At 40.9% G+C, this 15,114-nt stretch overlaps 2 protein-coding genes across 6 annotated transcripts in view; one reads left to right on the plus strand and one right to left on the minus strand.

Moving 5' to 3' along the window:
- Positions 1-15,114, plus strand: part of LOC141441701 (disintegrin and metalloproteinase domain-containing protein 10-like) — a 31,966-nt gene that overhangs the window by 16,107 nt on the left and 745 nt on the right. For 2 of the 4 annotated variants that reach the window (XM_074106511.1, XM_074106509.1), the window contains exons 6-13: positions 401-513; positions 1,076-1,239; positions 9,844-10,041; positions 10,784-10,892; positions 11,558-11,669; positions 12,836-12,985; positions 13,386-13,533; positions 14,140-14,306. In XM_074106511.1, coding sequence (XP_073962612.1) covers positions 401-513; positions 1,076-1,239; positions 9,844-10,041; positions 10,784-10,892; positions 11,558-11,669; positions 12,836-12,985; positions 13,386-13,533; positions 14,140-14,306 — 1,161 coding nt within the window. Of the gene's footprint in view, positions 1-400; positions 514-1,075; positions 1,240-9,843; positions 10,042-10,783; positions 10,893-11,557; positions 11,670-12,835; positions 12,992-13,385; positions 13,534-14,139; positions 14,307-15,114 lie in introns of those variants that run through there. The other 2 variants (XM_074106510.1, XM_074106512.1) reach the window with 2 other exon arrangements.
- LOC141441705 (uncharacterized) lies at positions 4,620-6,892 on the minus strand. Of its 2 annotated transcripts, none has more exons than XM_074106517.1 (2): positions 6,740-6,892; positions 4,620-5,550 (listed from the first exon to the last, which is right to left on the minus strand). In XM_074106517.1, the coding sequence occupies exon 2, from the start codon at positions 5,532-5,534 to the stop codon at positions 4,992-4,994; it is 543 nt and encodes a 180-aa protein (XP_073962618.1). In that variant the 5' UTR covers positions 5,535-5,550; positions 6,740-6,892; the 3' UTR covers positions 4,620-4,991. The 2 variants fall into 2 exon arrangements, with proteins under 2 accessions (XP_073962618.1, XP_073962617.1); XM_074106516.1 differs by lacking the exon at positions 6,740-6,892 and adding an exon at positions 6,483-6,544.

A 15,114-nucleotide genomic window follows, 5' to 3' on the forward strand; every position in this document is an offset into this window, starting at 1 on the left:
TGCCATCCAAGCACCTCGATAGACCGTGAAAGTGTATCGTCACAAGTCTATTAGGGTTGTGGGCATGCCCATCGTGCCCACAACGGTGGATACGCCCTTGGGTTCGAGTAAAATTCATTGCATGCGCGTGCAGTTAGCGCTGCTCATACTAGTTTTCAAAAGCATCCCCCGCTCAGTGCAAACCGCGTCAGCTATAGCGTAGGTCCTTACGCGTACGAATTGCGTGAAAGAGAGACAATCATATATTATACACCCCTATATCATCATAAGCCTCAACTTCCTAAATTTAGGACACGTCAAAGTAAACGTATTTTTTTTTACTGAGTGACATTAAATTTGACGTGGTCTTACGAGGCTATAATGTATTTCTGGTGATTACAAAGTGGGTATAACCTTTCAGGTGGACGGCCGGAGCTTCCTTATGCGGTTCGCTCGGCTGCGCCGCCTCAGCGAAGTGTGTCTCGGAGTTGCGTTCTCGGGGCATGCTTTTCATAACAGAACACTGGGTTTGAGGTAAGAAATGCGGTTAGATTAACCAAATAAACCTAACGTATTATTAACCCGATAAACCTAACGTACCGTCAGTGCTACCATATAATCTATAATATAAAAGTGAACCGCCAGAACGGGAAAAAAAACGAGGCAGAGTAGGATGGCGCTCTACAACACCATTTTGACACGTTTCTCCCAAACAACGCATTATTTCTCTGGAATTTTAAAGCAATCAAGCAAAAGCAAGCAAAGCTTTGACTTTTTGGGAATCGCGAAAAACTTGAGAAAATATGATATTGGGTGTTTACATTTTGTATAATATAGAAAAATCTAGTAATATAAATAGGCAAAAATATAAAAATCTTCACTTAGATGTTAACCACTATAAATCGATTATTATTAAATACTTAGTATGAACAGCGCTAACTGCACGCGTCGGATACGCGACGGATTTTACCTGTACGGTGCCCGCTCCGTGCACCCGTCCTTGGACACAGAATAAATAATTCTTAGAACCGTAATGTCTAGAAAAGTACGCCTGCTACGCCGGCCGTACATAATGTTATTGTTCGCTTGTTTTCAGTTTCACGTCGCTGGGCGGCGGGCTGGGCGGCGCGGCGGGCGGGCTGTGCGACCGGCGCGCGTACGGACGCTCGTTCAACACGCTTGCGCTGGCGCACGCCACGGGGGAGGACACGGCGCGCGTGCCGGAACGCGTAGCCGCGCTCACTCTCGCGCATGAGATGGGTAAATCCATGAATTCTAGCTAATTTTTTTGGGATTGAGTCGCCTTCAGGGCCAAATGCACTATATCCTTGCACTTATTAACTTCTTTTTAGTTTTTAAATTTTATACGAGACGACGAGGTGTTTTATAGGAGATTATGGGCGTACAGTCGGGAAAAATCCATAATGTACAATTAAGAAGCGAGGGCCCAGACAGTGCCGGACTCTCGCCGCGGCTTAAATACCTGGCTGCACGTCCTGAACTCCCTGGAGCTTAATCCGAGGGTTGGAGAAATTTCTTACCTATACCCACAGAGTCTTACACCTTTTGCTGGAAAGCCGGGACAGGAGCATGCATTCTCCCGTTAGGCTCTGCCGCTCAGTCCTTTGTTGATCCCCATTCGTTTCTTCCTTAACCGAAACTAGCTCTTTTCATTGCAATTTTAAGGTTGCATTTACTTAAAATTAAGGGTTCCCTTTCTTTTGCCCTCCGATGGAAGAGTGGGTTGGAGATCTTTTTAGACCACCTGGTACCTATGCTTGTGGATGCCATCTTTTGGGTGGCTCTACCCTTGTTCCTGCTTCTTTTGACATGTTATATAAGTCATATAGGTTATGTTATATAGGTCTAATAGGTACCTACCAATTTTATTGATCATGAGCGCCGGAAGGGGGGTGCACTTGCCCCTGGCGTAAAAGAAAATACATAGTACAAGATTAAAATACAGAATGAAACCTATAAATACACCTCCCTATATGCAGATGTAAGAGGCAATGCACCCAACCCTTCTGACGCCCATGATCAGAATCTCAATATTTTCGCACAGTATACGCTATACGGTATAGAATAAACGTAAAAAGAGATTGAGATTGCGATTAAACGTCTTATTTAACTGACGCCCGTCTACCTTGCCGAGATAAGACTTGCAAGAAAAATCGCGCAAGTTGCATTACATTGCAGCACTTGAGTGACCGCTACAAAATCGTTGGCTTTACGGCCTCGCAATGTAATGCAACTTGCACGATTTTTCTTGCAAGTCTAAACTCAGCGTTATGTAAAGAAAGAAAGAAAGAAGACATTTATTCACATTCACAAAGACACACAAACACAAGCAAATTTAAAAATAAGAATAGACAACAAAAAATAAAGGAAAATAAAAGTACAAAAATAAAACAAGCACGATTTTGTGTGTCCCCGCAAAAGTGAAACGGCCGCTGACTCAGCATTATGCTGAGGCGTTAGACGCCAGCAGGGCTACTACGAAACTCGAAACTCGAAGTTCGTGTCGTGCGGTCACTCTGACACTTAAACTATTTAATACGAGAGCGAAAGGGACGGTACGATACGATATTCGAGTTTAGAGTTTCGTAGTAGCACTGCTGTAGCGCTGATTTTCTGTCAGAACCGTCTGTGACTCGGAATGATACAAAAATATACTAAACTTACTTATACACACGTAAATAAAATTAACAAATAGAAATAGATTAAATTGTAAGCAAACAACAAATAAATAGATTACAATAAATAATAAGTAAAAACAAGGAAAAAAAAAGTTTCAAAAACAACAGGCTGGTGTATCCGCGGAACAGAAAGAACGTTGCGCTTTAACGTTTTTAGAAGAAAATCACACAGTGGCAGCAAACTGGCCAGTATTAAAATTATCGAAATAGTATGCAACCTCGCTAAAATATTTAACTGGCGCCTGTTGCAGTCGTAACTTTTAGACTGGGCACAATAAAAAAGGGATTTAAACTACTTACTTTCTGGTTTTCAGTTATTTAATTAACACCTTGTATAGTAACGTCCTAACCTAACTTGGATTATTTTGTCAATATCGAGTTTAATTCATCGACAGTAGATTTTGGTCCTGTTACACTGAAGTCTTGAATCATTCTACTGAGACTTCCTGTCATTGCATGTGATAGATGTTTGTGATGTCATCTCAGTTTAATAGAACAATATAATCAGAGACGGCATCATTGATATCCTGCAACATAAGACGGTGAACATGGGGTCCCTTTTTTTGAAAATTGATGCTGCTTTTAAGTAAAGCCTCGGGGTAAAATTAAACTCACTTGAGCGATAATAAAACTTGTCTGTATTGCTTTAATATTTATGATTGATACACACGCACTATCCCGTATACGTATACGGCCAAGGACTTCAAATCATGAGCCACCATGAAACCATTTCACAGTAAACGTCATAGGTAGTGACATCGCATTAATTAACAAGGAAAATCGTAATGACTTTCCATTGAAAAAGTTCCATCGTCGGTGATACTGCAATACCGTGTAACTAGCTTTTTCCATAAGGTATAATTTTTACTGTACTAACAATACTAACATTGTACAGTCAACCTGATAAATAAGTGATCATTTTTGTACCTTGTCGCTTTCAGTCGTTACACAATTTTGTATGGCTTTTCAAACATGACGGTAAAGTGACAAGGTACAAAAGTGATCACTTATTTATCACGTTGACTGTACTTTTCTGACAGTGAAAATTATACCTTTTGGAAAATACTAGTTACGCGGTATTGCATTGCAGTATCACCGACGCCATATTGGCTCATGAATTAAAGTCCGTTATGGCTACGAACCGTATTCTTAAACAAAGGCTTTATTTGTCTAACCCACATGGAATCGCAATTGCTTTCACCACTTCTTTGTGTTACGCATTATAGGTTGAGGGTAGAAAGTGAGGGAGAATGCAATTGCGAACGTCAGCGCGTTAGACAATACGGCCTCTGGTTCATCCCTAGACATCTTTGGCCTGCCGCACGCATAACAATATGATTTACAAAAATAGCATATAAAAATAGAAACATCATGAGTGACTTAATTTGATATAGGTAAATATAAGGGCCGGTACAGACGGACAGTATTTGAACAGCAACCTAGCTGCAAAATGGCAGTTCGACTGTTGTTTTGCTGCAGTTGGTGTAACTGCATCAAAACTGCAAACCGACTATGTGCAGTCCGCTTATAGTTGCCGTACAGCCCTGTCAACCGCACACCGACTGCAAGCTGGCTGCACGGTCATAATAGAACTGTGAGAGGGGGCATTGCAGTTACAATGCAGTCGTTCCAACTGCAATATAACTGCATTACGACCGTGCAGCCAGCTTGCAGTCGGTGTGCGGTTGACAGGGCTGCACGGCAACTGTAGGCGGACTACACAGTCGGTTAACACTTTTGATGCAGTTACACCAATTGCAGCAAAACTGCACTCGAACTGCCATTTTGCAACTAGGTTGCAGTTCAATTGCTATCCGTGTGTACCGGCCCTAATAAGTACATTTATTTTAAACATTTATTAATCAAAGCTAAGGATACACATATAAGGAAAAAAACCTTAAATAAAACTTAACAATAAACTTAAATAAAATATTATGCATCTTATGCAACACTGCAACCACATGATAAAGGAATTCTACATTCGGACAATAAACTAAATCTACTTTAATCTTTATATTAGCTGCTGCCCGCGACTTCGTCCGCGTAGAAGTATGAAAAATAGTTTACGTCCTAATCTCAGACCTACCGAAAATACAGAAAAAAAACATAAAAATCGGTCAAGCCGTTTCGGAGGAGTTTGGTTACAAAAATTGTGACTCGAGAATTTTACATACTACGTACTCGTATTAGAATTAAAAATAGACATAATATCCAATAATTTCTAATTATCTAACAGACTACCTAAGTATTTTTTTTAAGTAGCCTATTATTTCATTCAAAGATTAATGTTTAAATACTAGCTTTTTTTCTCAATTACTTAGATACGTCAATATTCATCCTTTCTAGCAGTACTACACATTCCCGGACCTCGGATTTGGCAACATTAATTTTATCTGCCATTATTCTTTCTCTCTTCTTAATCTTCTTCTTCACAATATTCCTTACCCTCTCCAAATTCTCCATCAGTATGTCTTGATCTATATCTTCGCCAACCAGTCTCATTTGAATAATTTTCTTCATTTGATGATGAGATTTTTCATCTTCCTTTAAATCAGATTTTATCTTTCTTTGTCTCTCACTAAATCTTGTAGGCAGAGATGCCAGTATTTTTTTTAAGTCTTCTAAACTATTTGTATATGGTTTGCCTGTGGGAAATAAGCCGTCCCAGATATATTTTTCCATACTATCTTCGATGTCGGAATCATCAGATGTATCGCTGTCACTGTCAGTCTCATCTTGAACCGTATTTGTGTATCTTTCTCTTTTAGCTTCTTTTATTTCATCATCATCTGGTAAGTCCATGTCCAACAGTTTTTTTTGGGTTGATGTAGGTTTCACCTCTTTTGACGTAGCCATAATTGAGCAATGGTAGCTGTAGAAAAATAAGAAGAAATATCGTTAATTATTAAAAATACATAATTTTTCCTAAAAAAAGAACCGGCCACTTAGGGTTCCTTACTACGAGTAATATGTGACAAATAGTTTACACTAGTGATTCAACAGACCTCTGTTTCTGTTTCCGAAACTGCGGAAGTTCCGCGCGCTTTTTATCATCCGTTTCCGCTTCTGTTACCGCAACTTTTATAACGGAAATATAAACGGAAGTTTACGACGGTTGAGTGAGAGTTGAGACTCTCAGCTCTCACTCAGCGGCCAAATTACTTTTCATAAAATATAACTACCATTGCTTTTTTTTCTTATATAGATAAATACATACTTAAATAGATATTAAACATCCAAGACCCGAGAACAAACATTCATATTATTCATACAAATATCAGCCCCAGCCGGGAACCTCAAGCTTCGTAGTCAGGTTCTCTAACCAGTGGTTAGTAACCACTTGGCCATCTGGTAATCTAGAATGTTCTGATATTGTAGATAATTTTTTTGATAAATATCAAATAAATATAAACAAAACAGGCGCTCCGATTTTTAAACTCGTATAACAGCCATTTCTATGTTCATACTTTGGTAGAGGTTTTGTACCATCAGCCAAATAAGTGGTCTACCAATTTTTAAACAAGTTCCTACCAAATGAATATATCGCTAAAGTCGTACTTTCAAGTTGACAGACACGTCTAAATATTGGCATCAGTAGCGACGGTGGGGCGAGCGCCCAGGGCGCCGGACTTAAAGGGGCGCCTGAAGCCTATACCGTCTAGAAAATTCCCAAGAGTTGGGGGCGCCGTTGAAATCTCGCCAAGGGCGCTGGAAGTGCTAAAACCGGCACTGCATTATTGTTTTATGACATGCAAACGATTATCAACTTTAGGGTAGACCACATATTTGGCTGATGGTACATACGCAGGTTCAAATACCCCAATCAACATGTTCTACTTATTCTTCTTTGTCCGAAACTTAGAGAGACAGGTTTGCGGTAAATGCGCCAACCAAACTCAATAGTAGGTAAAGCATTGCAATGTGCGTACCTATATAATTATGTTGCCAATACGCCTTCGATAGTGGACTACCTAATCAACAACTTATCAGTATCAATAACAGATAAAATATAGGTACATAAAATAAAAAAAATGCTCAGATGCAATCTTTATAAAACTTACCCAAGAAAATCAACTACAAAAACGTGTGTCGCCTTTACAAATAGATAACACTTAGTTGCATTAGGTAATCTTGTAGAAATTGGTAAAATTAATTAATATTATAACTATTATAGGTTTTTTATAAAATAATGTTAACGTTTTACGATTACTTGTTCCAAATACAGTAGAATAATATAAATGAAAATGATAATAAAATGTATATAAGTAGGAGCACGTCAATAGAGATGTCATTGAACCTTAAGCGCTTTTTGCGCTTAAAAATAAGTAAAAGCGGTTTTTTTTTGTTTTTAATAACGACTCCCGTACTTACCTAGGGAGCATCTATAAATTACGTCACATATTTAGGGGAAGGGGGAGGGGTTAGCAGGTTTTTGACACAGGAACAAAATAATTGTAATTTTCATAGCAATAGCAATATGTACGTGTGACAAGGTGGGGGATGTTTAATAACCTAACCAACAAAAAGTTGGTAAAACCCCGATTTTGTCACTTCAAAGTTCAATATCTCAAAAATGGCTAAACCGATTTTGATGAACATGTCCAAGAACCATCCCTAGAAAATCTGATTTCAAATAAAAAAACACCGCATTCAAATCGGTCTACCCGTTTAAGAGCTTCGTTGCCACAGACAGACACACAATAGCGGTCAAACTTATAGCACCCCTCTTTTTGCGTCGAGGGTTAAAAATGGTCAAAATTGGCGCGACGTACTTTATGGATGGCCCCATAGACTCTCAGCTTTTTAAAATAAATTACTTTACGGTGGTAGATCACATATTTGGCTGATAGTACATATGTTCAATGGCAATTGAAAATTTCAATGCATTTTCATCCGATCTTCTGGCTTAATTAGGTATACCAAATTTCAAATTATTCCAAACACTCGATGCCTCACTACTCGCCGCATGGTACCTACTATTTGATCCGTACGACAATTGAATAAAAAACACTCAAAAGAGTAAGTACCTATATTACGTTAAATTAACGTTTCTGATTACAAACGCAAAAATCGTTGTAGAAAGTGGCAATATTTTTGTAAAATTCAAGCGCATAAAGCGCTAAAAGATTAGTGGCCTTGAGTGACGCCATTGGACCAAATTTCGTATCTACGCAGTTCCCGTCTATGTCATCGGGGTTTCCCCACTCTGTGCGTTCGAATAAAAATCATTACGGAACTGAAGCGTCCTTTAACCGTAATGAAACCTTAATTCGTTTTAGTACCTATTTCATGGAAACCTATTTAATTTTACGATGATCGTTTAGAAATTTTTAATTAAATAAAGATAGCTTATTGGTTATGTTACGGTGGCGCCATCTCTTGAAAATTAGTGACTTTTTATTATTTTCTTCTTCGATAGTGTTGCCGTTAGTTAAAGTAATGTACAAAGACTACAGTATACATAGGGAGAGTAATGTATTGTTACTCCACTCTACGCAGTAGCTAGTCCCACTATTCTTGTAGACTGTGGGGGTTTCCCCCGACTTCTTGCGTTGCTCCTTTGTTCATTCGAGTTATTATAGCTAGCACATACAAATTTTGCTGAGCTAAACTGTTTAGTTGATGCAAAAGTTATGCGCTAGTCCTAAGGTTGTGTTGTGTTTTTCTATTTTATACAGTTGAGAACTATGGTTATGGTTGTGTTCTGTTTCTTATGTGGTTGTGTTATGATTTTGTTTTAAGTATAAATTTAGATAATTTAGATACATATTACGACGAGATAAAACAAAACATTATTTATATCTTTAAACGACATGTTCTATATCTGTTGTTAAGTGTTACACAGCGCCATCTATCCACCTTTAAACGAACTATTAGAGGCTTGATAAAGCGGGAGAGTTATCGAGCGACCTAGACGTGGTTACTGATTTGGGGTTTGGTCTACAGATGGCGCATCGGCAATGGCTATATATAGCTGAGATCTGAGGACGAGTCTCCTCTGCTTCTATGCTCGTAATTTTTTTTTTATTTATGATGATATCGGTCGAATGCTTGGCATAAAACTCAAAGTACTCTACTGTTGTTTCTCTGTAATGCTCGCTAGAATTTTAATGCTCCTCGTTATTTTGGGCTCTTGCACCTGTAATGTAAATGCCGGGTCTCCACTGAGCGAGCCGCCTCACGAGGCAAGCGCATTAGGCATAATTTCGTTCGATACATGGTTTAAAATCGCACCGAAAATAGCTGCCCCACAGGGCGGCTCGCTCAGTGGAAACCCGGCTTTACAAGTGAATGCCCAAGTTTATGCGCCCAAGCCAATTTAGACCGCAAGCGGGGCGGACTCATTGATGACGTAGTTAACTTACATCGACCAACTTCAGGTTCAGTGTAAGTAAGTACTTTAATTTCATGCAGCCGATCGTTGCACGTTAAACTAAAGGTCTCAGCTCATTACAGCCACCCGGCACTCAACCAGCGTCCAGCACCGCCTCGCCTTGAGCGGTTAGTATTCTTCATATGGATTTGTATGGGTACCTTTTGTATTAAGTATAAGTAGTGTATAAGTATTATATTTAATGTATTTGTTTATTTATATAATTTATATTATATCTGTATTGTTTTTAATATTTATTGTCTATTAAATCTACGTTTCTCCTGTCTATTTTTCTGCCACCTACATTTAGTCTGTTGATATTTATTAATTTCTGAGTAATTGGTTGTCTGGAAGAGATCGCTTATTGTCTACCTGTGTCACTGTACCTACTGCTTTTGGTGATCAATAAAGAATATTTATATTGTATTGTATTGTACCTATATTCACTAGGTACATCAACTCCGTAGCGTCACCGGATCGCCTCAATCGCGAGGTTGCCACGCGCGGACGGCGAGTGGACCACTCGGTGACAGCCCGCTGCTCGCCGCCATAGTGATTACTAGGAAATTCGTGGACCACGCGAGGTCCACTCGTTGTGAACGCGGCGTCCATCCGTGGACCACCTGTCGACAACGAGTGGACGCCGAAAGTCGAGGCGGTGCCGGTCGGGTGCCGGGTGGCTTTTAATGAGCCGTGACCTTAAGTCATTAAAGAGTACGCTCCGCTCGCGGTGTAAATTGGGCTTAGGTTTGCCGTGGAGACTTTGGCTACATTTATGTTAGTTTCCCTTAGGCCACAGTTTCGGGGCACACCACGACGACAACTTCCCCAATCCGGAGTGCCGCGGCTACCTCATGGGGTCGCAGTCCTCGACGGCCAACAGCCCCATGCACTTTGAGTTCTCGCTGTGCAGCAAACGGCTCATAGCTGCCACCCTCAGCAGTATGAGCTACTGCCTGTTGGAGGAGGATCGCCCGTTTTGCGGGAACGGTTAGTGTGTATTATGAATGTAGGTTTAATGCTACTACCTAAATAAATTTGTGTGTGTGTGGGTGTCTATTTGTTTCTCCTTCACGCTAGAACGGTTGGACGGATTTGGATGAATTTTGGTATGTAGATAGCTGGACATCTGGAATAACTAAGTAGGCTACTTTTTTTTTAACCGCTAAATTTAAATTTTTGACATTGTACGACTTAAATAAAGAGCACGGTGTCGTTTTCCACCCTGGTACAGTCGAGGTCAAAAATATATTTACCTACACTTGCTACCTTGCTTGGTACCTTGCCATTATATACTGTACAGTCAACTACAATTCAATTCAATTCAATTTATTTCAAATAAAAATGTGCATTGTATTTGAAGTTACAATACAAGTCCAAATTATATAACAAGTCAAATTAAATTACCGCAAAATTATTATTACAAAAAAAAATACAGCTAAAATTAAAAATTACAGACATGTTAGAAATTACGACTTTATTAAGCGAACGTTAAGGTTGTGTATACATATTTTTCTAACTTTAGGGGGTATACATCTCGAAAATACAAACTGAGACATGAATGCACAGAAAAACCAGAAAAAGAGACCAGCGCTGGGAATCGAACCCAGGTCCTCAGCATTCCGTGCTGCGTGCCATACCCCTACACCACCACTGGACTGGCGTATACATCTCTTTGCAGTCGACTGTACATGATTCAATTTGTTCGACTGTTAGTACGTTGTCATTCCAGGCATCGTGGAGGAGGGGGAGTCCTGTGACTGCGGCATGCCATCGCGCTGTGCCAACCGCGACCCCTGCTGCACCCCGAGAGCTGGCGGCGCCCTCTTCTACGAGGAAGGGTAGGGTAGATGATAGGGTAGACACCATAAAACGATGACTTTATGCCGCGACTCTAGTAATAAAGTATTTTTAGCCCTGAGCACCAGATTGATTTTTAATTTACAGCGAAATTAGTTTTTTGCTTAAGTCAAATTGTGATCATTCATTAGAATTTGAAACTTAATGTAAATTTGTGAAGTTTGACATTAGCTTTGACGTTAGTATGTCCTACATTTAGGACGTTGGGCCTTACGAGTTTAAAACCGGGAAGCACACACCGCGGCCGCGGCCTAATAGAAATAGTGAAAACCAGAATGAATACCTGGAGAAAATTCGTCAATGGAGAGGAAAATATGTACTAGAGGTACTAAAGCGCAAAAATTCTACTTTTGGGAATTTTACAATTTTTTACTTTAAAACTAATTCCCCAGAAGTAGCATTTTTGCACTTGTAGTTTCTTTCCGCTGTAAATATGATAATTTCAGTTGTTTTTATTTGCTGCGGGTCATTCGCATAACTCTGAGTCTCTCCACTCTCTCCAAGAGGCCAACACTCAAGACCACGTCAGTGAAGATCATCACTGCCAACACACTGGTCGAAAACTCTAGCAGTCTATTAAGCTAGCACTTATAGCCGCAAGTATAAGCTAATCATCCGTTATCTAAACGAACTATGTTTTCCACAGAACCCTACACAAGGAGGGCTGCGAGGTGGCGCCCTCTGCAATGTGCCATCCGTCGCAGGGTCCATGCTGCGGCGCCAACTGCCAGCACGCCAACCTCACGCAAGATGGAATCGTAAGACCAAGTTCCATCGCGCCAATGGCATTACGAAGTTATTTTTTAGAGTTCCCCACCTTACTAAACAACGAATGTATAATTAGGTACGTTTATCTACCCTCGACGAGTATTTAAAGCTTCGCCTGTGCAAAAAATGTGTGTTCACACAAACTCAACTACTCGTACAATTATCACTGGTGGTTTGTCTGTCTTCTTACATTATGGTGGTGAAGGAGCTGGCAGCTGCATGAACACATTTTTATTACATAAGTATATATAGTACCTATCGTAAGGTCGCGAGTAAGCAAAAGTAACTAATTGTTTAAATCGTTCCTTGACATGGACCACCGCAAAGTAGCGTCTGATTCAATAAATCAGGGTTTCTCAGTGGGGTACGCGAACCCCTAGGGGTTCGCTATTCGACGGTAGGGGGTTCGCGACAAGGTTTACGTGATGGTGGCTGCAAGACTGGCAAGATGATTAAGATTGCTTTTTGGAGTATTTTTGTATTTTTTAACTCCAAATTTGTTACTTATTTGTTTGTTATTTGTTGTTGTTTGTTTCAGTTTGTATTTTCGTTGGCAAGATGATTCTTACCTATATTTGTTACCCTTTATTGAAATAAATAATATACACTACCTATATTATGATGATGTTTGAAATAAAAATAAACTTAGTTTCTCCAACAGTCAATTTATTACTTTCTTTGGGGGGGAGGTAGGGGTTCGCTGTCGTCTAGAAACTTTAACAGGGGTACGTGGAGCCATAAGTTTGAGAAATCCTGCAATAAATCATCGAATGGCAAAAATGGAACCCTTATAGAAATCAATTTGTTCTCCGTCTGTCTGTCAAGTCAAGGCGCTGTGAACATTTCCGCTCCTCCCGCCACCCCCTTTACACGGCTCCAGTATCGAGAGTCCATATATCGGTTCGCATAATTTTTCAAAGTCATAATGTAATGTTGTATTGTTTGTCATAACTCTTTTTTTCTCTGAATCAATTAACTGTTCAGACTTGTTATAAAACAATCCTTAACCTAACCTAAATCAGAAAGTTTATTTACGGTTTCGGCGGGAAAGAAATTACGACAAACATGAATTTATGATTTGCGAAAAACTAGATAGGTAGGTACGCACCCCAATATCGACCGAGTTATCGACCAATGAAACTGAGCCTCGTCCCAGGACTGCAAGACGCTGGACCAGGAGTGTGCCTGCAACAGCAGCGAGTGCCGCTGCGGGCTCGGCGGGCGGTGCCTGCCCGACGGCAGCTGCCACGCAGCCGAGTGCGCGGCCCTGGGCCTCCGCGAGTGCCAGTGCGAGCTCAAGGGGATGGTATAAGTTAGGGTGTTTCATTTAGCTTACTATTTACATCTATGATCTTAACATACCCCAGATCCTACTAAGAGCCTCCCTAAAATAGGTATTCAAATCAGGGACGTTACGGAGCTCCAGTTCCGTTTCCGTTAAGTCGGAACTTCCGTTTGGTATTATAGGTACCTACCACGTCCTGGGGAAGGACGTAGGATAGTTTTTATCTCGAAAAATTGCATAGATTATTTATTTAATAATTGTAAAGTCATATAGGTACCTACATAATATTAGGATTTTATAAATAAATAAAATTACCGCGGGATAGTGATAAATGAGTTCGACACGGACGGAGTCGCGGGTTGTTACCCGTAAGAAATATTCGCTTCTTATTAACCGACGTGTTTCATAATCTCGTCTCCAGCGCGGCAAGTTATTCGATGCCAGGATGTGCGGCGTTTGCTGCCTGATCCAGGGCATCCTGGAGTCGAGGTGTGTCGACGCGGAGACGGCGGCGCGGGAGATGAATTATACCGTGCCGCAGACTTGGCTGGACGAGGACTATAGAGGCCGTGAGTGTGGGGTTAGGCATGCCTGTGATAAGGCAGTCTCAATAAGGGCTTTGGTTTTGAACTATCGATGCAAAGGTTTTTAACCCCCGGCACAAAAAAGGGGTGTTAACGCATTCACTGCCACCTGACATCCACAGGTGCCACCGACGCACATGTGCGTTCAAATTGTATGAATAATTATTTCGAAAACGCATATGTGCGTCGGTGGCAGTGAATGCGTTAACGGCGAAGAACGGCGTGTTCAGATATTTTTAGTCAAATTTTTGCTCACAAGTTTATGAACTCGATTGTACTAACACCTAAGCTGTCACGGAATCGCAAGGCAATGGCCTTTCTAATGGCTTCAACCTCTTCTATATCGTCGGTGGCAGTGAATGCGCTACTGTGGATACAGTGGATACTGGTACTGTGGATGCTAGGCAACGGATAAACATTATTTCTATAGATAAACACTTAAATACCATAGGTATTAAACGCCTTAGACACCAGAACAAATACGGACGTATTATTCTTAAAAATATCTGCCCCGACCGGGGATCTAATCCGGGACCTCAAGCTTCACAGTCAGGTTCTCTATCCGGTCGTCAAATGTCTTTGTTCTTCCAGCGAACCTGACGTTCTACCTGTGCGAGGATTGCAACATGACGATGGTCCGCGCGTGGCCGGTGGACTCCTGGTGCGTCAGCCAGAACATGGTCGGCATCTGCACCATCCGGGGCATCTGCAAGGCGGGCCGCGGGACGCCGCGATCTAATGTCTACCCGGATATCATGGTACAGTTTATAAATCAAGCTCAGCTGGGCTACTACGAAACTCGAAACTCGAAGTTCGTGTCGTGCGATCCCTCTGACACTTATACTATTTAATACGAGTGCGAGAGGGACGGTACGATACGAACTTCCAGTTTCGTAGTAGCCCAGCTGGCCCTATACTACGAAGTGCAAAGTCGAACTTCGTCTCTTGCCGTCCCGCTGATTCTTAAACGAAAGTGAGAGGGACAGTATTATACGAACTTCAATTTTCAAATTTCGTAGTAGCCCCCCTGAGACAATACGACTGTCTAACGCGCTGACGTTCGCGATCGCATTCACTGTCTCTTTCTACCCTCATCTTAAGCTGCTTTTCCACCAATAATGTGTGAGGAATGTGTTTTTAATAAACCAATTGAAACTTCATTTACCTATCCTCGCACAGCACATCTCTGGTGGAAACAGCTGAGCGGAGCAAATGAAGCGTTTCTATTGGTTCATGAAAAACACAATCCTCGAAACACATCCTCGCACATATTGACATCTATGTACATCATATAGATAGCCTGTGCCGCTACATAGATGTTGATGCTCGCACATCTCTGGTGGAAACGGAGCCTTATAACGAGTGAAGTGATGAAAAACGATCGTGACCGAAAGTGACCAAAGAGCGCTGTAGTGTATGTAACGCAACTTGTACGTTTTTTTATTGGTCTTTCGATTAGTAACAGTTTTTGTGTGAAATTGTACAATGCCTCCCGAAAAAAAAGGTGTGTCTTCGTGGATAAGTGACTTTCCTCAAACATTTATTTACGACTATATATGTACTCTG

This window comes from Choristoneura fumiferana, chromosome 24 (genome assembly GCF_025370935.1).
Source record: "Choristoneura fumiferana chromosome 24, NRCan_CFum_1, whole genome shotgun sequence".
NCBI classification, from domain to species: domain Eukaryota; kingdom Metazoa; phylum Arthropoda; class Insecta; order Lepidoptera; family Tortricidae; genus Choristoneura; species Choristoneura fumiferana.

What these genes read in the sequence shown, in the direction of transcription:
- LOC141441705 (XM_074106516.1), bottom strand. Translation starts at nt 6,508, where the DNA reads ATGTTGATTGGGGTATTTGAACCTGC. An exon ending in ATTGGGGTATTTGAACCTGC is followed by an intron (nt 5,551 to 6,482) that starts GTATGTACCATC and finishes ATTTTTCTACAG; the next exon opens with CTACCATTGCTCAATTATGG.